The sequence below is a fragment of the Truncatella angustata genome (assembly GCF_020726525.1).
Source record: "Truncatella angustata strain MPI-SDFR-AT-0073 chromosome Unknown BKA67scaffold_7, whole genome shotgun sequence".
In the NCBI taxonomy this organism is placed as follows: Eukaryota; Fungi; Ascomycota; class Sordariomycetes; order Amphisphaeriales; family Sporocadaceae; genus Truncatella; species Truncatella angustata.
Window position 1 is genome coordinate 1,806,020 of NW_025763387.1, and position 25,942 is coordinate 1,831,961.

Here is a 25,942-nt window from a genome sequence, read left to right on the forward strand (position 1 = left end):
AACTGAAAAGGAAAAAGATGAAGAAAATAAGCCAATTTCTATCTGCTATGAAGCTTGTGTATGACATCTGTAGAACTTGGCAGATGGTTTGGTTCTGCCTATTGGGGCTGCTGCGAAGTCACATATGACACGACTGGATCCTAAAAAGTCCAGCAGGTATATTCGAAATGAACGAATTGACATTCATGGCAGACTTCACTTCTTTGTTCCCAAAGATGCCTCAATGGCGCCCACTGCCTTCGATCCGCCTGATTATCTACTCTTCGGTCTTCTGGCTAGAACATTTCATGATGCCTAGTCATCCGATAAATGCTCGATACGGTGTTTTCAGTGTTCCCCAGGAGATCATTCAAACAATGCAGGGCCTCACAACGATCGATCCCATGGGGATTCATCAGTCCGTGTCTTATCACATCATCGTGCAGTGCTAAGCATTGGCGTCCATGAATCGAGCGACACACGACTAATGCAGCTCGAAACCCGCAGTATCAGTCTATAATTCCGAACATTTCGTTATATTAGCCTATGTAGTACTGTAGCCATGAATTCCTTACGCAGTGGCTGATCTACAATTCAACGCTACTGGGCGCCTGCTGCTCCCATCTGGCCTGAAGCAGCATCATAGAGACCTCACTATACTCGCCCTTGAGTTTGATATGGGAAACATCTTCATCTCCGGAATCTGAGCTGTCAACCATTATCCATAGTTCCCGACAGCGGAGCTTAAGCCAATCGATTAGCGATTCGATCGAATCCCAACCATTTTGATTAATATGTTGGCGCGACGCTAAGTAACGGGTTGTGATCAACAGTTTCTCGACTCTTTTCGAGTCCAGGCTACCGTTTCGACGGGTGTCACGCTTAATCAGTCGTGTTTCGTCCCTGACCATACGATTAAGCATCCGGGGGTTCTCCGCATACCGTCGCCATTCAAGTGCTGGCCCTTGTATACCCTCAACCGTCAAGGATACCATGACGATATAACGTTCCTGAGATTGATGGTAGGTTAGGATTGAAATGAGATGATCAAAATCCAGAGTTGAATTCAAACAGCATATTCAGATAGCTATTTGTATAGCTAGCTGCTTGGGTAGGTTTCTTTACCATCGATTGCGGCTTTATGTGCCGACAATGACACAAACAAAAAAGCTGCTCCTTTGTCACGGCAACACAGTGAAGGTTTACTTCCTAAGTAATGAAATTTATGGCTACTTGCCCAATTCTTGTTCGTACACTATTTAAAAAATGACACTTTAAAAGTTATCCGGCAGGAGAAGTGTGACTACTACTAAATCTACATCATGATATACCAATCCGTCATTGTATGTGTCGGTAGTATATTCCCTTAAATCACTGACGCAAAACGACGAGCAATTGATGAACAAATTGACGGGGTTCAGTCCACATTTCTTTAAAACATATCTCATACTCATGGGATTGCCGAATTGTATCCGTGATTCGTATCACCGGCCTCCTGGGGACACTAGAAATACGCTAGATGTATTTATCAACATGCAAAATTCAATTGCCTGCCAGAGCTGCTGTTATCCGGAGGAACTCCCCGATCGCTCGATTAGCGTGCATGATGTAGGGGCGGAAAGAAAACCATGCAACTCCCAGCGCCGCATCCAACACTAAACTCGGGTCGCCGAAGCTTAAGTCCCCCTGTTGTGCTCTGTGAATGGGCAAAGCTTGAAACCGGAGGACTGGACCACCCACTAGCAGAAATGTTCTCCATGCACTACCAACCGGCTACATCATCAAGATCAGTAGCAAGCAGCCGTTCGTCATGGATACGTTTATTGGGGGGGCACCAATACGGGTCTATCTTATAGAAAGCAATACAAATGGTGTACCATCGACTCCAGATTTTGACATCTTCCTATAGAAACATAGGAAAAGGCTCGTCATATAGCACGCCTACTTGTGTTTGAAAACCGTAATCTTTGGATTATACTAAAAGCAGCAAATATAGCCTTGCAATAATCATCATGGACGGTCATGAGATGAAGCGAAGGGCTCGTTGGGAGGATCGCAAAAGTCGTATTCGACATCAAAAGCAGTGGCATCTTACCACTCTACAGACACATCTCGTGGCAGCTTCCGGCGAGTTCGTGGGCACTTTCTTCTTTCTCTTCTTTGGTTATGCTGGCCACCTTATGGTCGTTAATCAGTCCAACACCTCCCAAGTCGAGACACCAGGAGTCATACAGACAGTATGTGTAGCCTATGCATATGGGTTCTCGTTGTTGGTCACAGTGTGGGCTTTTTATCGAATCAGTGGAGGCCTATTCAACCCAGCTGTAAGTTTTGACATGCCAAGATGTAGCAATCGATGACTAATTCTCTGCAAAGGTAACGCTCGGATTATGCATAGCGGGCGCACTTCCTTGGGCTAGAGCTGCTTTCCTTGTCCCAACGCAGATCGTCGCATCTATGTGTGCCGGAGGGCTCGTAGAGGCCATGTTCACCGGGTCCATTAGCTCTGTCAACACTACTCTCATCCCGGGCATGAGCATCGCAAAGGGACTTTTCGCCGAAATGTTCTTCACGTCTTATCTCGTCTTTGTGATTCTCATGCTAGCCATCGAAAAGTCGCGAGATACTTTCATTGCTCCCGTGGGAATTGGCTTGGCTCTTTTTGTAGCTGAAGTGCCTGGTATGTGGACCTTGACGTGTTGCTTTCTTCTTGCCAGCGGAATTAAATGCTGACCACACCTAGGTGTTTACTATACTGGAGGTTCGTTGAACCCGGCCCGTAGTTTCGGATGTGCAGTAGCTGGTAGAAGTTTCCCTGGATATTTTTGGATTTATTGCTTAGGTCCAGCCATGGGGGGTGCTTTGGCTGCCGCCTACTACCGTTTTGTCAAATTGGCTCACTACGAAGAGGCGAACCCAGGACAAGATGCTTCTCAACCAGATGAAGCATAAGATACACTCAGTAGGCTGGAGCATACCAGATGACTCAACAATCAGTAGAGCCGATACACTTATACACGAAGCGATCGGAAAAGGTGAACACCGGAACGCCATGGTTTATTCGCCGACCGCATGATGGCATTAACAAAAAAGGAACAAGTAGAACCTCTACATCTATACGTTCTATGAATTACGGCACTCCCATCATTGTAAACCTGCTGGGTTCAATTTTTGACTTTGACGCTGAACACGATAATCGCAACCAAGCCAAAAAGTACTCCAGCAAAACCAAAGGGCAATCCTAGCCATTCTTGGCCCAATTTTATGCCAATGCGGAAAGCAAGTGCCATACCTGGTGCCGCCACAAGGCTCCCGATACCTTCCACGACGGAAATCACTGCATACAACCGAGCAATATCACTGGTCTTGCTCTCGTGATGAGACTCAACCAAGGAAGTTACCAGGCTGCGAAGTATTGGTGGGAAACCCGTGCCAAGAGTAAAAAGGATTAGACCTGTAACAAGTAATCAGTTACCGGGTAGAAAAAACCAATTAGGGAGACATGTACATACCACAGATCATTAGAGCCGGCGTAGGTGCGAGAAATAGAGAGAAAGCACCTAAAACCATGAAAATGATACTCCCTCGAGCGACAAGAAGATCTTTCCGTGCAGCACCCCATCTGGAAAGAGCTAAAGTTGCAATTGATGGAAGTATGACAGTGAACAGCACAATGTTTACTGCCGCGCGCAAAGATAAGAGCATGCCCGCCTGTTTCAAAGATATGGTCAGAATAGACTACGCGCGAGCGGTTGTGACATCCTTACCTGGGATAAACTCCACCCGTATCTTTTAGACACATACTGGAAGAGGATATTGCTGGCCTGCCGTCCAACTTTAGATATCATAAATGTAAAAACTAAGGCAGCCACAGTAGCATCCCGTGTGAGGAAAACAAATGAATCGCTTGCCTTGCGCACTTGCTCCTGCCATTTCTCATATAGAGTTCCTACACCAGCTATTTGCCGAACACTGGTAGCAGATTGGGAGTCCGCAGTCTCCGAGCTGTGGTCTTGTGCATAAGGGACTGGCAACGTCTCTGGTACAGCGACTGCCATCATCAAGACGGCGACGGCTTGAAAAGCCAAGGCTAGCAAGAGTGGAGACCATAAACTCTTGGCCATCAATGCAGAGGCTACAGGAGGCGCAACGAGTTCCGCTACTAAGTCTGCGCAAAATCGATAGAAGAACGCAGTACTCCTACGTAACTAACGTTAGTATGCACTGTTCTGGCACGGGTTGCAAGCACAAAACTATGATCGGGGGAATAAGAGGCTATATACCTGAAATCCGATGGCACGACATCCGCCACAATGGTAGTGAGCATAGTCGTTGCTATAGTCGGTCCACCACAGATGAGGAAGAAGAGTGAGGATGCCCACACAGAACGCAAAGACAAGTGGAGCACGCCCAACTGATAAGCATGATGTCAGTTGATCAAATCATAGGAGGAGTTTTCAGACAGGATTGTTGAAACATACGGCGAACAGTGGCCATGCACAAGAAAGTAAATAGCCCATCATTGCTAGGGTCATGATCCATTTCCGGCCATATTGGTCGGCGAGATAGCCAAAGGGCACAGGAAGTAGGATTGCCGGCAGACTGTCAAAGAAAAACTGCCATCCGAGTATTGAAGCGACCTTATCTTGCACCGGATCGACCTTGCATAGACGTTCAGGAACTTGGCCATCTCTGCCAATCAACGACGGGTCCACCGTTGAGTAATAATCGGTGCACGCGACAGACTCGAAGAGGCGGACTCTGGGCGCAGCAAAGAGCGACTCCCCTATATCAGATATCACAGCGACACCTATGCACAAGGAGATGACATATATCCATGGCCAACTGCAGCGCGAGACATGACGGGTTGGGGACGCGTCCGTTGGGCTGCTCGGCCGCACTTCGTCAGATGACGAAAGTAGAGGCCGGCCCTCAATAGCATCGTCGCGCCCTTTCGCAGTATGTTGGCCCATTATAGCACAGATTCTAGAAAGTAACAATGCAGAGCCCTAAAAGAATACAGTTAAAAATCGCGTAGCAGCAACCTTGGTTACTACTTGAGCTTGTCAGCATTCTAAACGCGCGGGTGCCTGTCGCAAAACTCCTTGTCGCAATCCCGAACTCCGTCATGGCCCCCAACCCACTAAACCGAGGCGGGATGATGATGTGACCAGGTCGGCTATCAATCAACGTCATTTAAATGGACCCAAACAAGACAGACGAGTGATTCTGTAGATAACAGTCAGTAGATGAATTTGTGTGAAACATATAGCGGACTTAATCCTGCATAAAGCAATATAACAATGGAAGCAAGTGGCGCTCCTAAACGCTCCACGTTCGCTACAATTGATTCCGGATAGGCCTCCGCTAGTATGAGATGGAATAACCTCGAAACCACTGAAGTCGGCCAGTTGAGTCTTAATAGAACAGCCAATAGACCAATAGTGGATAACATGGGGTAATAGAGTTGCGTCAGTTCATGTCTAAGTTAATGCGACTTCGAATTTCTGTATCGATGGCTTGGGCAGATTCGACTATTCGATTGATTGAATGAACGTAGACGCCAGTTATTGCGATGAACTGTTGACAGACCCACAGTTTTCATCCCTCTGTTTACTCCGGTCCATCAAACTATCAACAGCCGATGCGTCTCTCATACACAAGTATGAAGTGGATTGTGCGATTTATATCGCAGAAGATATGATGACGAGTCACGACGACAAGTCTCATACAAGCCTGAACGTCATTGGATGATGGCTTCTTTGACCTCTTCGCACCCTGTCCACAAGATGACCGTTCATCAGATCCGAGTTGTGCACATACGTGTCTCCTATATACAGCCAGTCGTCGCCGGTAGGTCTGAGTACGAACGGCAGGCTGCCCCCATATAGCACGACCAGGATATCCCCATCTCTCATAGCGTTCGGTCCAAGTCCGAGCCAGCCCGCGCGGGTACGGTACAGCCTTCTGTTGAGGAGCATACTCCAGGAACCACGGTGGTAGCTGTCGGCATCGCCCATGGCTTGCTCAAAATTCGATACGCCTGAAGGTAGTAGGTCTTGGTATGTGCTGACCGGATATCCACGCGATTGAAACAGCCAGCGCACAATGTTGTTTCTGCCGAGCTGAGTCAAATATTCGATGCTTTCAAGCCTCTCATGTTCCAATCCGGCTTTGCGGATTTGGTCGCTCAAATTGAGCGCGGGTCCGAATGCTCCAGCCGATAGGGTGGCAAAGAAGGCGGCATCAGCTTGCTCTTTCCCATCCGCGTATCGCAACCCGGACCGAGGAAACAGCGGCACCCCAAAAAGTTGGCTCCACATATTCTCCACTGGTGTATCATCATGGAGTGTATAGTTGGTCGGCGCTGTTACTGCAACCACTTGGTCGAATATGAATCCATCCAGTTGCAATACATTCGGCTCCACCGCTTCGCCCCTCAATGGGCAGTCATGTAACTCCGCGAAATAGCGATAATGGCCCGTATAAGGCACCCCAGCCAGGTAGAGCTGTTGCGGGAAATAGCTAACAGATCTGGGAGTGTCAAACTTTGGCACCCAGGATGGATACGGCTCTCCATTGGGGTCTTTTGTGTGTTGAACATGTGACAGAATGTCCAGTAAACGTGGTTGCTTACGGACCATATATCGAGTGAAGTTTCGGTATATTTCCATCGCCGGTTTGGTATAACAGGGCTTCAAAGCTGGGTTCCGACCGAAATCTATACCCGGTCTGCTTGAGTTCGCTTTGTCAGCAACCCAAGCGACAGCTTTGTGCATCATGCCCAACCTTTTCGCATTGGGCCGACCCATAACTTCCATGTTGGCAAGGACTGGCTGGAGACCCTCGTCTGTGATACCTAAGATAGCAAACAACCGATCCCTAGGATCTGTGGACTGAAAATCTCGTATACCCATGAGGACATTGAGCATCTTGCCCAAGGAGTTTTCGACCTTCAGAGCGTTTGGGTAATACGAACGGTCTCGTTGGATAAGCACCGTAACCCAGAACTGCAAAGTGTTGGGTGGGAAGGCCGGTCCACGACGATCAACGATCTGCTTCGTGAGGATGAGTTTGATGATGGATAAGAGCTCATAAAAATCCATTTCCATATCACCGCTTTTCGCAATGGCGGAACGCGATGCCACGACCTCCTGGATGCACCACACGCGTTTGAAGTAATCGCTCTCGAAAAGCTGCATTAGTGCTTCCGCCGACGCATGTTCTGATTCGGCGTTCAAGGCATCCAGCAAAATAACTTCAATCTCGGGCGTTACCGAGGGGGACTCGCCAACATGATTCGAATCCGGAAATGTGGTCTCCATCAGCATCGCACGGAAAGCACATAATTCCTGAGCCCGCATGATCGCTCGGCTACGAATGCCATCCAATGGTCCCAACCACACAACGACCCTGCGAGCATGTTTATAGACTTGTCTCATGTACGCGACTTGTCGTGCACGTTCATCCAGATCCTTCTGGTTGGTGCAAAGAGCGTCTACCCATAGTGGCCGTGTCTGATGCGGCACTCGCAGATCCTTCAGAGCTCGCTCCAAGTTTAGTGTAATTCCAATGATTCCATTGCCACATCTAATTGGCGTCGGCGCTCTTTCAGTCCCCCACTACAACCATGAACATTAGATACCAGGTGGCTATTCGAGAAGGGCAACGCTGTTCGTTGGCAAACCTCAACACAGATTCGCTTGTTGGCGAAGTCGTCTGCCATTGAACCACTCTGATAGTCAAGCTGTCATGCGGTATATAGGCAGCCTACACTAGGAGATATAACGAAATGAAACCAAAACTCTTACAACATAAGACAATGCCTCATATTGCAGAGGGCTATTCGCCGGATCAATCACGATCAAGCTGCATTCCAGTGGATGATCACCGATACCGGGAGCGAGTAACATAAGGCGTGTGAATGAAGGAGTCTGGCCAACCTCATTGATGGGCGGCAGAGGCTCGTAAGAATAGTCCATAATAGAGAATGGTATCCCACAGCATGTTCAAGCCGACACTTCAAGAAGAAACAATATGACTTGCTGGCCTGCACAAATCCCAAACTTTTTCTATGAGCAAGTCTTAGGAAGAGATCGTGGCTTAGCTAGTGTGCAATTCTGAAGCACTCGTGACAGTGGTACAGTACCCGCGCAAGTGGCGCAAACAAAAGTTCGCGAAGGGTGTGCAAGAAATCATTTGACAATCTTCCACCGATACGACATAGAATAATCCTAAACTTACCAGATTTAGCACGTCCTGTCAGGAAGTAGTCATCAGCATAATATATAATAAGAAGGATTCTGGCAGTGAGGCTAGTGAATACTTGAACTTGTGCGACTTCGTGAATTTTTGTATCGACGGCTTACCGCGCAACGGTGCTCAGCTTGTTCTTGCGCCCGTGTACTACTGTAAGCTGAGCTCAGTCTAGCCCAAACCAGGAAAAAGACTAGACTAGGTTACTTAATTATCAATCTGGCGGGGAAATTCCCTTGCATAGATCAGTGTGCAGCCCGACAAGATATCGTGGAGACTAAGGGAATTGTATACAATTTATTCATTTTTGGTAGAGTCTATCCAAAATGAGCAAAGAAGGTAAAGCTAACTTGGACAGAAAAACGTGTTTTCTAATCCTTAGTAAGCAATACTGCTCGAAAACAATGGAGCCTGATGTCCGACGCCCAAAATCATTCCTTATCACATGACCTTGCAAAGCCAGTTCCGTTCTCATGCGCCGTTGACCTTGATGCGCCGTTGAAATATTTTAACAGAAACCACTTATCAGAGAAGAAATCAGAAAGGGAGTTTGTTGTGGGGGTATACTGCAGGGCAGGCGCGAGCCGTGTTGATGGTGTATAAGAAAACGTGTTATTCAGTGTATTGCAGTACATGTTAAATGTTCAGACGCCGCGGTGTGATGAGTGCTTGTATCGATCGGACGAAACGAGTTGGGAAGGACGCTTGTGTTCGCTATGATGATATAGTCCCAATAAGTGGAGCGCACACAGGGCTGACGTCGATTTAGTGGTGACGTCTGCCACGCTCGCTGTGGTGCTTTTCTGGCGACAAAGGCTGAGGGAAGTAGTCACCTGTAGTTTGAGTGGGCTTATAAATAGAAGTAGTTGCTTGGCTTGATCTGGGTGCCATGATCGATGAACTCAGTCGCGACGATATAGGAGACCCAATTCCAGAGGTTGTGGTGTAATTGCCTTCATAAGCCCTTGTGGTTACTGGTGGCCTCGTCTTGTCTCTCAGCTGACGGTCTGCAGGTGGCTCCTCGTAGGACCTGCGAGTCTTGCTTTCACTGCGACGATGTTCTTTCTTCTTCTCAGGATCCTTGCGGGACTTCGAAGAAGATGCTTCGGATTCAGGGTTGCCTTTGTTGATTCGCTCCTTCAAACGATCTGTCATGTTTTTGTTCCCGTGCTTGCTGTGGTGCCTCTTGCTCCTAGATCTCTCCAGGTTATTTAGAGACTCTCCTGATCCGCTTGTCATCATGTAGTCAGAATCGGCCGGTCCCAATGACTGTTGACGCAGATCGAAGTTTTCTTGCGACAGATCATCGTAATCATTCCTCAGCTCTGTGAGTTGATGTTGCAACAAGACTTTGTCGTCCTTCAAAGTGCTATTCTCTGTCACGAGGCCTCGTATTGTTGCCTCCTGTTCACGAACAGTTCTCCTGGCTGTGGACAAATCTTTGTCCAACTCTGCAGATTTCTTTTTGTACTTGTCGACGGTCTCATTGGAAGCACCCAAAGCTTCTTGCAAGGCGTGGACACTGAACCGTTGATGGTCGAAGTCTTGAGCTGTGAACAACCGATCAGATCTTCCCCCTACATGAGCCTGTTCGGTCGACGAACCAAGTCCTGAATCTTGACTTCGAGGTGAAGCCCCGAACCGGAGGTTTCTGCCGGGCGTAGACATTGTGTTAATATGTAAGCTGGTTTGATGGTCACACCGAGATAGCTGTAGCGGCGCCCAATAACTATGAGATGATTGGGAGCAGGGCGGATGTGATGTAAACGAATCGAAGGTGGAAATGTGGTAAGGCTATAGGCAGATGTGGGATGAGATCACCGGGGGCCAGGCTTGGTGTGGGCTGTGGAGAGTATAAATATTAGAGACAAATGACACTCCAAAAATGCGCAACGGAGCATAACGATAATTGGGATTGGTCACGAAAGACAAATGCGAGAAATGAGAAATGAGAAGAAACTAGAAAGTCATGCTCATATGCGAGCCAGGCATGTATTCTTATTTGATCAATCAGTGGAGGAAGGAGAACTGCTGCCTTCACACTCTGGTTACTATGGGTAGGTTAGTCCACAGTCCGCACTGTGATGTGACAGCATATTCCCAAAGGAAAGTAATGTAGATAATCCAGGTATCAGTACTCTGTACCGACATCGATTAATGCTGGTTGGCTGCCTCTTACCCACCTGGGAAGTATGGCTGAGAAGCTTTGTCTGTAAGATAGCGCATCCTTCCGCGGGAATGAGCCTCAATACCTACCCAGACATATTCACGGAATCTAGGTGTAAGTGTACAAGCCCCACTATCCCCGAGAGCGGTGCAGGAAAATGGTCTCCAGAACCATCTGAAAATGACGCCGCGGTTGCTTGCACAACAGCGAGCGTGACAGCATGAATGGCAAGGCATCTGGAAAAGGCGGGAGTAGAAGCAGAGCGACACTTGATTCTGCCCACCAACTCGGATCAAGGAACTGACGATACCATTCCCTTCACCGAAAACCACCTAGATAGGGTTGCCTTGTCCGCCTCGAATCTTGGGGGTTTCGGCCCCCAAATGGTTCGCAATTGATCGCATTGGCGACGGGTTTGTCCTTCGGGTGCAACACGCCGGCTTTTAGTGGTCGCATGAACCAGTGGAGCTCCGTCACAAAGTCTCGCGCAGCTGTCGCGTAGGTGAGTCGCGCATTCATTTGATTTCGCATTGGCGAGACTCACGACAAACGGGCAGAATTGCGTGCAGTGACTTCATTCTACGACTTCGACCACTCAAATTCACCGACAACAAACGAGGCCCAGATGCCGTCAGGAAAAGCAATGCTGTGTATCCTTCACAATGAAATGGACGTTTTGTGGCTTGATGACTCACGAAGATGGACATGCTAGCCGCATGCAAGTTCATGCGTTCCATGCAAATGGCCTCAGAGGCGTCGATCGTTTCGTGCATCACGTCCAGAAAAATTGCCAGATTCAAAAGTTTCTGTTACCCAGCGAGGCTGAAGAGGCATGCGAAAACCGAGAGAAATTCATGATTGCATTGGAAGTGGAAAAACACCCGGCACGCCAGTTGACAGGGGTGCATCGTCACAAACCCTGGTAGGCTTGCACTAACTTTAGGCTGATAGTAGGCGGGCTATGCAATGTTGCGGCTGCCACTTGTGCAGTGGAAGCTCAAGCGAATTGGTTGCAATGTTTTATTAACGGCATATAATATTAGTCCCCAAGACCGTAGTTCATTATGGATTCAAAAGTCGTCATAACAAGAAATGAACTAAGCCATTCATATATGCAAAGTGCCGCAAGACATTTGTTTAGGTTTGTTATTTCTCTTGCATGCGACCAGAATATGACATTGACGCAGATTTAGAAGATGGTGGTCAAGAGCATGTATGACCCGATGTATCCTACCCTAGGCCTCATCGCATTTGCGCAACGTGTTCGTGCAACCACGATCAAATAGTTGGCACTGCGGTGGTCGTTACGACACAACATAAGACGTGCATAACATTCGGCGCCGCCGTTGAAGAAATCTCTCGCAACTTCTAGAAACAATAGGCCTCAAGAGTTCCGACGTTCCTGAGTGCAATGTTTGACTTGAGACTCCTTCAAACATTACGATGATGAGAGGATTAGGTGCTGAGAACAGGACGCGACCGCTAGCCAATATCACCTAGGATTCCTTAGAGGGAACCTATGGCAGAATCGTCAATTGGATTTGACGCCGAAGAAAGCACTGGATTCATAAATGTTCTCGTGAATTGAGATGCTTATCGCCTGTCGGCCTTATTGCCAAGCAGCATTTTGATTAGTAAGTGTAGTTGTGCCTTGAACAAAAGTGCAAACAGCCGGCAATGGAATTGACATCTGACTGCATATTCGCCCTGTCTGCCCATCGGGCATATGCATGGGCCGAGTCTGAGCGGACAAGTGTTCTCGACGACGATCAGATATCACCTCTCCGCTCAAGTAGACGGACACAAAAATTCAGTTGGTTTTCAGCCGGCTGCCACTATAATAATGCAGACTAACCCCGAGTGCCACTAAAGTCAAACCGCTCTTGTCATGGAAAGCGAGGAGGACGATATCGGATACGATAGGTAGTTGCAGGGTGGCCAGTGAATCCACGAGTTAATCAACTTCGCAACTTTCTATATCGATAACTTGCCACGTCAGCACTAACAAACGTGCCGCTGCCATGCAGATGAGCCGTAACTTGACTTCGGGTTTCATTACTAAGAACTCATCCAAAATTAGATGATAGTATTTGATCTATGTTTTGTAGTGTACATCCTACGTTGAGCGCCTGACAAGTAAGGCTGACTTTGTGCGCGGCAAATACGCCAAGCGGTTCAGCCTAGACTAGGTGGCAAAAACCCTCAAGAGGTCGATAAGGGGTGTGAAACATGCATATATTTTTAGGCGCCAACATGATCCCTACGCGACGCGCTTGGGATCCGATATGTGTACTCGTGATTGATGAACTCATCCGCGCGGCATCATGGGAATTATTTCCAACACCTTCAATCGTGGAAACGGGGTGCGTCCATGAACATTTCACATGACCGAAAGTTTCGCATGCGGCGGTGCATCGAGCCGTGACCATTCTCACGTAATAAAGGAGGAATCATTGACTCCAAGAAATGAGGCTGAAATCCTAGGCCATTAACACTCTATACTTGACGATCAGTTCCCGAGATGATGCCAATGTTTGCAATCTGCCCACACGATATGTAAATAGTGTCGTGCGATAACTTCCTCCGTCCCAGATAATTCATAAAATAAAGGATTGCTTTGGGTCCCTTGGGATGACCATACTATGGAGTTGTACGTTCATGTCGTAAATATATCGATGTGATGATGGGTCGAGCATTCAGCTGACCTCATCACAGTTCCTCATGCTGCCCCCCATAATCATGATCGTGAAATAAGACCGCAAAAGTTTGGTCTACATCAGATTAGAATTTATCTTTCTTGGCTGACAAGGTAAAGACTTACCGTAAGGAATCTCACGAAGTACTTCAATGCCCTTCTGGAAATTCATGACCCGCCCCAAACATGAAATGATTCCATGAACACCAGTAAAGCTCGAATGGCAAAACTTCGTTTACCAGCCTCGGTACCTCTCCAACAAATCCTTTAAGCGACGAATTGTATGCGATTGCTCTTGGATAATCTCACCCCTTCTTTCAAGCTGTGCATCACGTTCAAAGATCTGTCGCCGAGTGCTGTCTCTGATGCTATCGTAGAGACGTTTCAACTCGTCGTATTTGCGTTTCCACTGGCTAGCAACATCATTGGACTTCTTGACATCCTCCTTAAGACCGCGAATTTCTGCGCTGAAGGTTTTCTCCTGATCTCTGAGTTCGTGTTCAAGTGCTTTGATCCGCCTCTTGAATCCGTGGATCTGGTGGTCGTCAGCTGGAGACCATGAGCGCCTGCATCGGGCAAGCTCGTCTTGAAGAATGTGTATTTCTCCTGATAATCGTTCAACTTCTCCGGAAAGTCGTCCGTTGACTTCATTCCAACGTACGGCATCCTCGGACCATGCTTTATTGGCTTGAGTAGCCCTATTCAGGTCCGCCTTCAAGGTATCCTTCTCTTGTGAAAGTTCTTCGTTTTGTTGGCTGAACTTGCGGTTTTGCTCCAGTAAATTATTGTAGTCTGTCCAAGAGACTCCACAACAATCATCGTGGCATCTAGAGCGTCGGTGATGGTGGTGGTGTCGATATGAGAATGAGTTGGACCGGACGATCTCAGGAACATGGCCGGAACGAACTCTGATATACTCAGTTGGCATCGAAAAGGCGTACACTATCCAAAGCCCGTATAGGGCCCAGGAAAACGATTCGTGTTTATTCGCGGTGATTTAGTAGTACGGGCTTTCGTGCAGCCAAGCAATGATAATTTGATAACTTAAAATTGTCGAGATGTAAGTGGACTGATGCACGAGCAAATAGGCACTTGTATCTGCACGTAATACGGGAACTAAGCAAAAGCACGAATAGAAGGAGGAGTATCAAACGAAGATCCGATCGAGACTGCGGGAGAGTTTTGCTACTTTAAGCATAGACAAGGTAGGCATCTGCTTTCCAATAGGCCTCCCCATAGGATCGGCAGGTGGCTAGGACGAAGTAGAGAAACGACTGGCACGAGGGCCCTGAGTCCGAGCTCGTGGGAACGTCCACTTGACGTACTCCAGGCGCACTCTGAGAGAGGGCCGTTGGCTGAGCCTCAACCATTGCCGCCGGATAGAGTATGGCGCGTGAGCAACATTAAGGAAAGACCTCAAAAACCGACGCAGTGGAAAATCAGTTTCACACTCCGTATGGAGGTAACTAATAGTAAGGGTCAGTCATTACGCGTGTCATTCGGTATAGACCACGTTAGCCGTTGGCACATAACAATGTCGACTTTTGTCTTAGAGTCATGATCATTTGAGATACGTCCAAAAAATGTGTACTTTTAGCGCCAATACATCAACACACAGTATACCGCACAGGACTGGCCACGGTTGCCACGATTGCCGGCGCCACTCATCAAATGTGAACGAATTGGGGTTGAACATTCGTCTGTACCATGCAAATTCAGTGACAACGAATGTTAGAAAATCGGGCTTGAGATGCACAGCTTTTCTTGAAAGGATTGAGGGAGCTCATGTAGAGAAAGGCACAGCCCTATCAGCTCCTTGGTGAAGCTTATCAGATGCTCCACCAGCTCTTATCACTCGCTTCCGCCGACTTCCATCACGACCCCACCTGGGCATGCTCCAAAGTCCGAGGGCATGTCCCAAAATTACCCATGGCCTAATTCATCAACACCTGATCCGTCTCGTGACGGTTGGCTGCTCACCTGCTCTTGGACGTAGCACCCACCATTACTCACCTCCCCATCCCAGGGGTCTAATTCAGCCCTGTGAAATGAGGCAAGGCTGATCTTTTAGAAGGCCTATTTAGTTCACAGTCACAAGAACGTGTGCTTCCACTATTCTTCATGCGGCCCCCAAACCTAGAAGCATAGATACGTCCAGGCATCCGATCCTTCTTCAGCTGTCTGGTACCCTCCATTGCAAATGTAATGAACCATACGCCTCATAATCTTCAACCATCCTCAGTTTGTAAGTTCCCTTCCGCCGCAACTGCCTTTTACTCGTGTGTAACAGCGTCTTCGGCAACGGTGTGAGGCACTTTGGATGACCTCCAGAACCTCCAGAACCTGATTGCCACTTGGCACCATTTTAGAACTACAGAAACAAAAGATTCCCATTGTTGCAGAATAGCAAGTTTAGTTTAACTCCTATGTCGGCCAAGTGGCGTATACACAAAAGTGTACGGAGGGTATAAATGGTTTCTAGTAGTCATCCAATGACATGCAGTGGGTCCTTGGGCAAAAGTCTCCGCACGTTGGTGCTTTCCCCACCAAAACTTATCACTTTTATAACGTTACCACAAATTAGGTAGAAATGGTAGAAATATTTGGTCTTGATTTTTATATATTGTATTAGTAAGTTTGTTGTTTCTAGTATTATTTAGTATTATCCCACTTACCGGAAGCTTTGTGGCAAACTTTCGAAACAAAGCCTCCTTCCCGCATTCCCTGCGTATAGGCACTAATCTGACGTACGGAAGCTTTTTGTTCGATCAGAGTGATATAGATCACCACGAAATTCGAAATTCGTTACATGATTCAAGTCTGAAGCCATTCAGGTAGTGTATTCATCGCAACTTGACTGATACATGGTCGAGTTCGTATAGCTTGGTGAATTTTGGTATCAACCGCCTGGTCAGCCTGATTAGATACTATTTCTCTATATGTAGATGTGGTGTATCAATTCCATCGCAATTGTCCCGCAAACCATAATAAGCTCTTCGCAGAGTATATTGATCACAGTCCACAGAACCATATATACCTTTTGATGTGTTTTGTTCATTTCTGTCTGGTCTCAAATAAGACTAGTATCTTGGTAGGATACATGGTGATGTTATACCTTCGCCATTTCATTCCGTCATTACAAGCCCATGATAGTACACTTCCCTCAAGTGCTATCCACAAGTTTCAAGTACTTCTTTCACTTCCTTTGCCATCAAAAAGAGAGACGTGACTAAAAAATAGCCCCAGCTAGACGGATGGATACTGACTTGTTCTGAGTATAGTTTGCCAGAGCAGCCTCACCAAGTTCACGACCAATACCACTCTCTTTGAACCCACCAAAAGGCACTTGGTGAGACAATACTAAAGCACCAGAAGCGTGGTCAGCGTTGTAAGTTCCATGATAATTTGTGGTATTTGTGAAGTTTTGGTGGAGTTTCAGGGACAACAGGCGAATTTTGCCCATGGCAGGCAATGTGGATCGCACAAATATGCTGAGAAGGGTAGGAAGTGAATACAGGATAGGAAATGATTTAAAACAAAAGAAACCATGTTGTTGTAGCAGCTTGTTGTTGTTTGTCAAGTATTATGGAAGGTTTGGTGTCGTTTACGGGCATGGTAAAACAGGGATCAAAAGGCAGGTTATCCATAACCGGCAACGTGGACCCACAGACATGCTGAAAAGGGGAAGACATGATTAAGGATCGTAGATAATTTAGAGATTTGCTTACGGTTGTATGAGTTGACCCAAACGGTTCCAGCGCGAAGCGCATTGCTGACTCGGATGGCGGTGTTGAGGTCCGTGGTGTGGACGGCAGCAGCCAAACCGTATGTGGTGTCGTGGGCATGGCTAATGACCTCATCCTCATCCTTGAACTTGGCAATAGTGCATACGGGTCCGAAGATCTCCTCTTGCATAATCTTCATGTCGGGGCTAACACCAGAGAAGATAGTCGGCTGAATGAAATAGCCCTTGTCACCGTGGCGGGCACCACCGGTCTCAAGCTTGGCACCCTCCTTCTTACCCTCCTCAATGTAGCCCATAATGCGGTCGTATTGCAGTTGACTGACTTGAGGGCCCTGGAAGGTGTTCTCATCGAAGGGGTCACCAACGGCATTTTGCTGAGCTCGCTCCTTGAATGCCTCTATGAACTTGTCGTAAATACCTTCTTGGACGTAGATACGCGAACCAGCACAACAACATTGTCCGTGGTTATAGTAAATACCGAAGTTGACCCAGGAAATCGTTTGCTCGATATCTGCATCGTTGAAGACGATGTTGGGGGATTTTCCACCCAACTCGAGGGTTACTTTTTTCAGGTTGGACGAGGCTGCAGCCTTCATGATGGTGCGGCCAACAACCGTCGAGCCAGTGAACGCAATCTTATCGACGTCCATATGCGAGGATAGAGCAGCACCGGCAGTCTTACCGAACCCAGAGATAACATTGAGGACACCGGGAGGAAATCCGGCTTCCTTAATCAAGTTTGCGAAGACAAGAGCGCTGAGTGGCGTTTGCTCAGCAGACTTCATGATGACGGTGTTGCCAGTTGCCAAAGCGGGACCGATCTTCCAGGCAAACATGAGCAGAGGGAAGTTCCAAGGAATAATTTGTGCACAAACACCGATCTGATTCGTGTTATTTAACATTTCCATTGTCAGGTGAAGGTAATCACTTACGGGCTCCTGTCTTGTGTATGTGAAAGTATCAGGGTTGACGTCGATGGTCTTGCCAGTGATCTTGTCGGCCCAGCCACCATAGTATCTGATGCATGATACAACAGCACCAACATCTCCCTTAGCCATGGTGATGGACTTGCCGTTGTCGAGAGACTCCACGGCAGCCAAAAGGTCTAGATTTTTCTCGGCCAAATCAGCCAGCTTCAGAAGAAGCTCGCTACGCCTTTGAGGTGTAGTCTCTCTCCATACACCGTCGAAAGCCTTTCGGGCGGCCGAGACGGCAATGTCAACATCTTTCTCGGTGGCCTCGGCGACAGAGCAGATAACCTCCTCGGTTGTTGGGTTAATAACTTCAAACGTCTTCTTGTCTACACCTTCGACCCACTCATTGTTGATGAAGCTAGTATAAATAAAATTAGCCGCAGTTCCAACGACATTTCAAAAATATGCAAACAGTAGAAATAGGCAGATCGCCACATACAGTCCAGTAGGTTGTTGATAGGGGCCAGTGACCGGCGTCTTGAGCTCGACAGTCAAAGACATGATGCGGATGGCTATAGTCGTTCCGGAGGATATAGTATCAATTATTTAACACGGGGTCGACAGTCCGAACTCAATTTAATAGTTCAGAACGTAGGATATAATAGGGACAAGGAGCAATGATATGGGAAGAGTGTAGCACAGAATGAGATCAGGGAGAGGACATCAAGGTTAATAAACGTCCCGAGGGGCGGGGTAGAGTGGAAGGGTGCGTGTTAGTCAGGTTGGAACTGTATCCCGAATCTGTAGTGGTGTGGAGAGACCGTCTCTTAGTACGGGGTCTCGTGGGGTCCTGCGGGGTCTTGCGGGAGACAACAATATGCCGAGCACACTCTCAAGCTCTAATCTTTACTCTTTCCGTTTCACTGCTAATACTCGAAACGGTGCACAACATAAAGGCCAACTAGAGGCACACCGCCATTGGTCTGATCTGCTATAGCTCCATCAGATTGGTGGGGGGCCAAGCAGGATAGTTGACCTGGCCATTCCCCAACGCAGGACGTTCCGCTCGGAATTGAGGAATGTCTTGAAGACAGCGAACCAGAGAGGCTTGTTAGAAGAGCTGAAGCATCTCACAGATGCAACAAAACCCTTCTTTCCCGCCCTAATCATCTCCAACTTATTAAACCTCCTTGCGTACTATGACTATTTCTTGACACAGCCTGTAATTTTAGATGCCACTATTGCTGGTGTCTCGATGCGAAACTCCCTTAGCCCTTCAATGCTGATTTCCCCGCATTTGTGGGAATGGCCGGGCAATGGGCTACTACTACAAAGTTTGCCTATCAGGATCTCCCCTGACATGACAAATGCATGCTAAAGATCCGTTCACCCTTTAGTTTCACGGGCAGAAACGGGATAGGTACTTGAAAACGCATTTTAAGATTCCAGTATGCTCGTTCGGTTCTGTTCAAGGGGTTCTGAAGGTACACTGAAAAGAGATCATAGGAGGTCTTTCAATTCTAGGGTGTTGATCCCCGCTTCCCACCGTATTGGAGTCTGGAATCTGGGGTACTCCAGCCTGAGGATACTGCACCGCAACATACCCAACAAAAAGCTTCACCAAATTTCACTCTTTTTGCGCCGTCTTCATTGCTCCTAGATAGTCGGTCCATAATTTTATTCTCTGGAGATGAGCCGAGTGATCGGTCATTGTTTGTCCATAATCCCAAGATTGTAGAAATCTTTAGGAGATAAGCGTAGGTGATAAGATGACCCCGCAAGTGCTACTCCAACTTTGAGAGCCGAAGTACCAGTTGGTACTCTGTAGTGCGGGACTAGCCCGCATCAGCGGTACGCCCCATCATTGACCTTTCCAGGACCGGCAGAACGGCGTCAAGCAATGTTGGCAAGATCTGCGAGTTCTTTCGAGGTCCAAAAGCAGATATTGAAGGCCGGATTTATATGAGACGCTTCACGATCAACTTTCTTCAATGGACTCAAATCTGATCCTCGCAAGTAATGACACAGTCACGAACATAGGCTATCAGAACCATTCCTCTAGCCTGGATCTCGGATACGTCATGCTCGGGATATCTCTGAGCGAGTTCATTGGTGGCAGTTCCGGGTCAAAATTGCTCCTCGAAAAAAGCTGATGTCAGTAGCAACCCAATCGCCAATTTTGAATCACAGTAACCGTTTGCTTTCAATCTTTGAATTTCAGCACTCGTGGTTGATTCCAAAGCTGTATCGTACGATATGTAGATCCTTAGGCCGTACGGAATAGACAACGAGTTAGTCTGTCATGCAATCTTGCCACATGGGGCTCCGGCCAAACGGATGCACAGCGCTGACTCAAGTCCTTCCCGTCAGCCCTGCGAAGAAACGGCAGGTTGGCGATCTAACGCTCTAATCTAAACCGGCTGCCATTCTATACATAGGGAGGATTATCATAACCTCGTTTGCGTGCGCTATGCAGTAAAACTTATGATGATGGGCTGTTTTTCGGGTTGAGGGATCCGCAGCTCCGAATCCGATGCAATGGGGAAAAGGGCAAAATATTGCTTGAGTCTTCATTGGTCACCCATCGACGTATCACCTATCGAGCATTGGGCTATCAATAGGGATGGATTTCTTATATAATTTCTCTTCTTCTTATCACCGTTGGTACTAGACCAGTCTAAGCCAAAATTTATTCCCGCTAGAAAGCGGAATGTTTATACTTGAGCCCATTTTCATAATATACATAACCTCATCCTGCAAAAGGATATAATGAGTGGAAACTACTTAGGTATGCAACGACCCTGGCTGTACCCGGCACGGAAATCACAAGTAAGACTTCCCAGGCTTATGGTTCACTTGTTGATACGAGTATCGAATATGGACATGGACTTGTATGAATATAAATGCTTCGGGGAAAGCAAAAAGGAGAAAGAAAGAAAAAAATGGCACAACTGCTCCCTGGCATGTTCTGATTCATTTCAATTGAGCAGATCAACTACACATAACTGGGATATGGCTTGATTTTCTCACATTTAAAACGCTGCATAGTTAGATAGATTTGCGGCCGAAGCGATTAAGTAGAGGTTGTGACTTGTGTATCGTATCTTATCTTATCGCGGGGCAAGTTTTCAGGGCATCGCGATCGGCGCTACGGCCAAATTTTTGGTTGCTGTTCAACCTCAATCGTCCATACGTGTAGCGAGGCAGCGGCAGCGTCGCATTGTTCGTGAGAGTGTCTAAATGGCTTCTCTATGACCTATTTAGTTATTGATATACCTGCGACATGGATGAACTCAGTGCTGCCATTGAGGCGGCTGCCGCGGCAGCGGCAGCATCATCGCAGTCCCCGCCAAAAAGTAAGTACGACAGAGAGCGACTTTCACAAGCACTGTTATAAGCGCAGGTGCCCATGGCCTTGCCTGGCAATGGTTTGCTTTTGATTCTCTATATGTCTTGTATCGTCAGACCTATTGGACTCGGGCTAACTCGTTACCAATGTCAGGCCCAGAGGTCAAGCTGGAGATTAAACATGAGGCGCCTTCGCCTGAATTTACTCCTCCGTCACCGTTGAAGCGTGCTCGATCGCCACTCGACGATACTGGTCCGAATGACGAGAAGCGACTGAAGCTGGATGGAGTAGAAAGCCCATCGAATGAGATCCAAACGCCCCAGTCCGAGCCTGAGCCTGAGCTTGAAGCAACAATGGTGGTTCAACCTGAGCCTGAAGCAGAAACAGCGCCCCAGCCTGAGGTGGAAGCAGATATGGTACCGCGAGACGAACCGAAAGCAAAAACGGTGCCATTTATCGAATCAGAAGCTAATGCGAATGTTTCTCAGCCGCAGACTCAGTCTGAACAGGCGCAGGCACATGAGCAGGCACATGAAGAAGAATATGAGCAGGAACACGAGCAGGTACAGGCACATGAGCAAGCCCAAGAGCAAGCCCAGGAGCAAGCACAGGGGAAGGCACAGGAGCAGGCACAGGGGCAGGCTCAGGAGCAGGCTCAGGAGCAGGCTCAGGAGCAGGCACAGGGGCAGGCTCAGGAGCAGGCACAGGAGCAGTTGCAGGAGTCCAACCCAATGATTGAAATGCCAGAAGGTTTGGCTGATCTAGACGAAATCACCAAAATGATTCAAGCCGCACAAGAAGCTGCGTTAGGAACGGATGGTGTGTCAGAAGATCACCCTATGCCCGATTTCCATGTGGAAGTCAACGGGCTCAACGAACTCAACGGACTCAACGGGCTCAACGGGCTCAGCGGCGATCATGGACCTGATATCGATATCAACAGTATCATGGCAAGCATCGCAAGTAGTCTTGAGACCGGTGGAAATGGCGATGGTCATGGGCATTCCAGTCACGATATCCACGCTGATGTTCTTACAATGCCGGACTTGACTGCGCCTGCGCAAGCGACACCAAAAAGGGCATCTATATGGAGCCATCGGGCACAGTATACGCGACAGACCTACATATTACCGACCTTAGGGAAGGTGGCCGTTGATATACTCATAGCTTTATGTGATCAAGAGTTGGAAGAAACGATTACTTGTCTCACTGATGCCGACAATGGCCATAGTGTCGGCAAGGAATACGCAGTGCTGAGATCGTTTTTCGACGCCCTGAGGAAGCAACTATCAGAAGACTTCCCATTGTTGTATCCCGACCAGCTGGATATCAGCAGCTCTGAGGATCGGGAAATTATCAGAATAGCCAACCTGGCTACGTCTTGCGCTAGCATGTTCGGTGCTAATGAACTTGGCTGGCCGGACTTGAATGCAAGCTTCCTGAGCACGTTCGTGGCCGATGGGCAGCAAATGCCGTCTGATGAGGCCGAACTATACCTAGGGCTCAAGACACAGATGTTCTTGACCTTGCTGGAGTCCGAACAGTCTAAGCCGAGAGCTCATATACTTGACGAATTGTTTGTATCCGGTCAAGAGGAGGCTCTCAAGAAACATCATCCCGGCTTGCCTCTTGCTCTTTCAGAAACCAGGTTTCTGGCTGACGCCGAAGCAAGGAAAATCATGCTCCTGAACGAGTCACATGATTCCGCTAGCATTCGTAAGTGAATCCTTTCCCATTCAGTGTAAAAATCCTGACGCGTGTATAGAGGCTCTAAGCACGCAGTATACCTATGAGTCATTTCTTGAGGAGTTGAGCGGTTATCTTTCCAGACACATGACAAATATTGAAAAGCTAGGTTCAAGCCCGACTAGCGTGTCGACAGATGCAGAAAGCTCGGGTCTGTTTGATGGTATTAGTGGCCTTGACAACTTTGACATCGACGCTGCTATCGCAGAAGCAGCGAAAGCAGCTCAGGAGGCTTCCGCAGATAATGGAACAACAAGCCATGTCGCAGATGATCTCGCAGCACTCATTTCATTTGCTTCGGAACAAGCGCAGGGCCAATCTGTGCCTAGTGAATTGCCGTCGACCGTCCTATCCACGAGCGAGAGCGCCATGCGGGCTACGAACTTGGCACTACAGACAATGCAACGAAACCAGTATCACCCAACCACAGTCCAACAAGCAAATAACCCGTCACCCAACGGCCATCATCAAACGCACCAACCACAACAACCACCACAACAGCCAACGCAACAACAACAGTATTATGCTTATCCTCAGCAACCTAATACTCCTTCGCAACAGGCGCAAAGTTCTGACAGAGTAGAATTACCACCAGGTCAGCATGCTTCTTCGGAGATCCTGTACGAAAGAGCAAGACAAGCGGCCGCAGCTCGGTCAAGTACACATGCCAGGAGGGAGGGCTCTCATTCTACTAGGCGTCCATGGAGCCCTGAAGAGGAAAAGGCTTTGATGATGGGGCTTGACATGGTCAAAGGGCCTCATTGGTCACAAATCTTGAGTCTCTTCGGGCAACAGGGAAGGATGAGTAATATTCTCGCAGATCGGACACAAGTACAGCTCAAGGACAAGGCACGAAATTTGAAGTTGTTCTTTCTGAAAACCAATTCGGAAATGCCATATTATCTCCAGTGTGTCACCGGTGAGCTCAAGACAAGGGCACCCACTCAAGCAGCCAGGAAAGAGGCTGAGGAGCGTGCGAGACTTACCTCCGAAGATGAGAAAGCTCACGTAAGCGCCACGATGGCACTCGGGAACATGCACAACGGAAATGGGCAGAGGCCTCAGCCAAAACCTTCCCCGTCAAAGAACACAATCCCGGGGCAAGTAGCCGCCCACGGTCAGTCGCATCCTGGATCGCCGCATGGCGCCCATCTCCAGCGGACAGCTTCTGGTCATGGCGGTGCACCAGCATCAGTACAATCTACCCTACCCAATGGGCAACATGTGCATCTCGCTCAAGCCAGTCAGAAGTCACAGGTACCTCTGCAGCCTCAGCAGCCTCAGCAGCATGCTCAGCAGCATGCTCAGCAAATGCAACAAGTGGCCCCTCGTCCAACTACACAGCCGCAAAACCAGGTCCCATTGAAGCCTCATCAGCAACATGCTTCACTGCAACAACAACCTTCCTTGCAGCTGCATGTTTCACAGCAGCAAAATTTGCAGAATCATCAGCGGCAAGGTATATCCCAGCAGCTTCCACCCCATCTGCAACAGCACCAGCAACAAAAGCCACTGCACCCACAGCCTCAACAACAATCTCATGCCCAACCACAACATGCCTCAATGCAAATACAATCTCAGGCACAGACACATACACAAGCTCCACCTCAGGTCAACGCTCCTCACACACCCGTTCCAACCAAGGCCGAAGACTCTGCAGTCAAACATGAGCCTCTCAATGATGAGGAAGCCGGGCTTATGGAGTTGAAACGCTTTATGAGCCAAGAAAATAGCGTTGAACAAGATCAAAGCATTGAAGCTGCCCTGGCTGCCGCATCTGCTGCTGCTGCTGCTGTTGCTTCTCAGCCTGCGGCCTGACGCGCGCGATGATAGACAAAGTTCTCCCGAGGTGACCGCGCAGGGTGTCAATGGTTGGATTGTTTCCCTTTGGAGTCACTTATGATGATGTGTAATGTAAATGATACCCTAGTGCCATGACGTACGTGCGTGGTGTGCTTGACCCAGGAGTAAATCAAATTATATCGGTCATATGAAACAAAACGAAGTCTCATCTGTTCTGATTTGCCCTCCCAACATTTTAGTGTCACTTATATCTGTTTCCTGTTTGTGGTCTCAATAAGTCAGCGCATATAACGGCAAGCACATATCGTGACTTGTGTTGTATGTTCAGCCGAACGTGCCTCGCTGTACGACTCTAGTAGCTGGACCGCCAAATTGGGCCAACATTTATACCGCTGTGGCCAGAGACCTTGGTCGTTTGACGAACTTCGAGGTGCAATATTTGACTCAAGTTGGTACATCTGAGGCCGGCATGTATTGCTCAGCCTTTCGAAAAAGTATCTTAGTCGTTGTTAGTTGTTTGCTTGACACAAAGCCAGTGACCTTGTCTCGCTAGCCTCATTCTTTTAAATCACACGTCATGTTTGACAAGCTATCTTTCTTCTTTTTGTCACGTTGCCCAATCTGGTTATTTCCGTCAGTCGAGTGGGAGCTCTGACAACATCTCAATTCTTTTTCCACTCTCTTCTTTTCATGTACCCTTAGTTCACACACTGTCTTGGCCGTACTGGTGAAACTGAGTGTGACGTGGTCCCATCCCGCCCGCATCTGCTGGAAATATCCAGGATGGTACGTCATAACGGTCTCTTCAGTCAGTTTGGCAGTGCTCTTCGGCAGTCGAATCATCGCCGGCACGTACTGTTCCCCGAAACCGACAGGGAAAAGAGTAAGAAAGACACTATATGCCTCCGGCAAAGAAGCAAGAACAAGATCGGCCAAAGAGGTCCGAATCATCCTTTCTACTTATCAAGCTACTGTTCCGAACATCAATGTCAAGCGTCCGTCCATGGACGACCTTGCGTAAACTTCAAGAAGAGAGATGCGGCTGCGTGCGATGATCGTAAGTTCACAAGGCCAATCGCCTTTGCGCCAAGGCCTAGTTGTTTACGACTCCCAAATCCAGACTTGCAGTGCGGGTCTCTATCCTGCCACAAGTGCCCGAAGACCGCAGGAAAGAAGAAGTCTAAGTGGTGTTCAGAGCGTATGTTGTGCTCACTAACATGTCCTGTTTACTTTTTCTTTTTTTTCTTTTTTCTTTTTGCCGAAGTCGGCTGATGTACGTATAGATGGC

The 25,942-nt window shown here is 48.0% G+C and overlaps 7 protein-coding genes across 7 annotated transcripts; 2 read left to right on the top strand and 5 right to left on the bottom strand.

The window, feature by feature from the left end:
- Positions 1 to 1,991: 1,991 nt before the first annotated feature.
- Positions 1,992 to 2,931, top strand: BKA67DRAFT_661773 (aquaporin-like protein; the record flags this gene model as incomplete). Its single annotated transcript, XM_046107879.1, has 3 exons — positions 1,992 to 2,303; positions 2,356 to 2,659; positions 2,723 to 2,931. 3 exons carry the CDS (start codon positions 1,992 to 1,994, stop codon positions 2,929 to 2,931), a joined length of 825 nt encoding a protein of 274 aa, XP_045955329.1.
- A 212-nt stretch (positions 2,932 to 3,143) lies between these two features.
- Positions 3,144 to 4,952, bottom strand: BKA67DRAFT_522626 (major facilitator superfamily domain-containing protein; the record flags this gene model as incomplete). Its single annotated transcript, XM_046098389.1, has 5 exons — positions 3,144 to 3,433; positions 3,597 to 3,690; positions 3,747 to 4,179; positions 4,263 to 4,393; positions 4,461 to 4,952. 5 exons carry the CDS (start codon positions 4,950 to 4,952, stop codon positions 3,144 to 3,146), a joined length of 1,440 nt encoding a protein of 479 aa, XP_045955330.1.
- Positions 4,953 to 5,329: 377 nt separating this feature from the next.
- BKA67DRAFT_681924 (HET domain protein) lies at positions 5,330 to 7,961 on the bottom strand (the record flags this gene model as incomplete). Its single annotated transcript, XM_046108934.1, has 2 exons — positions 5,330 to 7,601; positions 7,791 to 7,961. The coding sequence occupies 2 exons, from the start codon at positions 7,959 to 7,961 to the stop codon at positions 5,706 to 5,708; spliced, it is 2,067 nt and encodes a 688-aa protein (XP_045955331.1). The 3' UTR covers positions 5,330 to 5,705.
- A 1,039-nt stretch (positions 7,962 to 9,000) lies between these two features.
- Positions 9,001 to 9,903, bottom strand: BKA67DRAFT_661776 (uncharacterized protein; the record flags this gene model as incomplete). The annotated part of the gene is made up of 1 exon (XM_046107880.1): positions 9,001 to 9,903. One exon carries the CDS (start codon positions 9,901 to 9,903, stop codon positions 9,001 to 9,003), a length of 903 nt encoding a protein of 300 aa, XP_045955332.1.
- A 3,153-nt stretch (positions 9,904 to 13,056) lies between these two features.
- On the bottom strand, positions 13,057 to 14,341 carry BKA67DRAFT_373788 (uncharacterized protein). The gene is made up of 2 exons (XM_046096505.1): positions 13,224 to 14,341; positions 13,057 to 13,173 (listed from the first exon to the last, which is right to left on the bottom strand). The coding sequence occupies exon 1, from the start codon at positions 14,023 to 14,025 to the stop codon at positions 13,333 to 13,335; it is 693 nt and encodes a 230-aa protein (XP_045955333.1). The 5' UTR covers positions 14,026 to 14,341; the 3' UTR covers positions 13,057 to 13,173; positions 13,224 to 13,332.
- Positions 14,342 to 16,736: 2,395 nt separating this feature from the next.
- Positions 16,737 to 18,317, bottom strand: BKA67DRAFT_661778 (aldehyde dehydrogenase; the record flags this gene model as incomplete). Its single annotated transcript, XM_046107881.1, has 3 exons — positions 16,737 to 17,723; positions 17,775 to 18,174; positions 18,256 to 18,317. 3 exons carry the CDS (start codon positions 18,315 to 18,317, stop codon positions 16,737 to 16,739), a joined length of 1,449 nt encoding a protein of 482 aa, XP_045955334.1.
- A 2,599-nt stretch (positions 18,318 to 20,916) lies between these two features.
- BKA67DRAFT_373869 (telomere repeat binding factor-domain-containing protein) lies at positions 20,917 to 25,053 on the top strand. The gene is made up of 3 exons (XM_046096506.1): positions 20,917 to 21,112; positions 21,259 to 22,821; positions 22,871 to 25,053. The coding sequence occupies exons 1-3, from the start codon at positions 21,040 to 21,042 to the stop codon at positions 24,667 to 24,669; spliced, it is 3,435 nt and encodes a 1,144-aa protein (XP_045955335.1). The 5' UTR covers positions 20,917 to 21,039; the 3' UTR covers positions 24,670 to 25,053.
- Positions 25,054 to 25,942: the final 889 nt, after the last annotated feature.

Bases quoted from the DNA above. Each gene is read 5' to 3' on its own strand.
- BKA67DRAFT_373788 (XM_046096505.1), bottom strand. From the start codon at position 14,025: ATGCCAACTGAGTATATCAGAGTTCGTTCCGGCCATGTTCCTGAGATC.
- BKA67DRAFT_373869 (XM_046096506.1), top strand. From the start codon at position 21,040: ATGGATGAACTCAGTGCTGCCATTGAGGCGGCTGCCGCGGCAGCGGCA. The intron at 21,113-21,258 runs GTAAGTACGACA...TACCAATGTCAG, and splicing joins ATCGCAGTCCCCGCCAAAAA to GCCCAGAGGTCAAGCTGGAG. The intron at 22,822-22,870 runs GTAAGTGAATCC...ACGCGTGTATAG, and splicing joins ACATGATTCCGCTAGCATTC to AGGCTCTAAGCACGCAGTAT.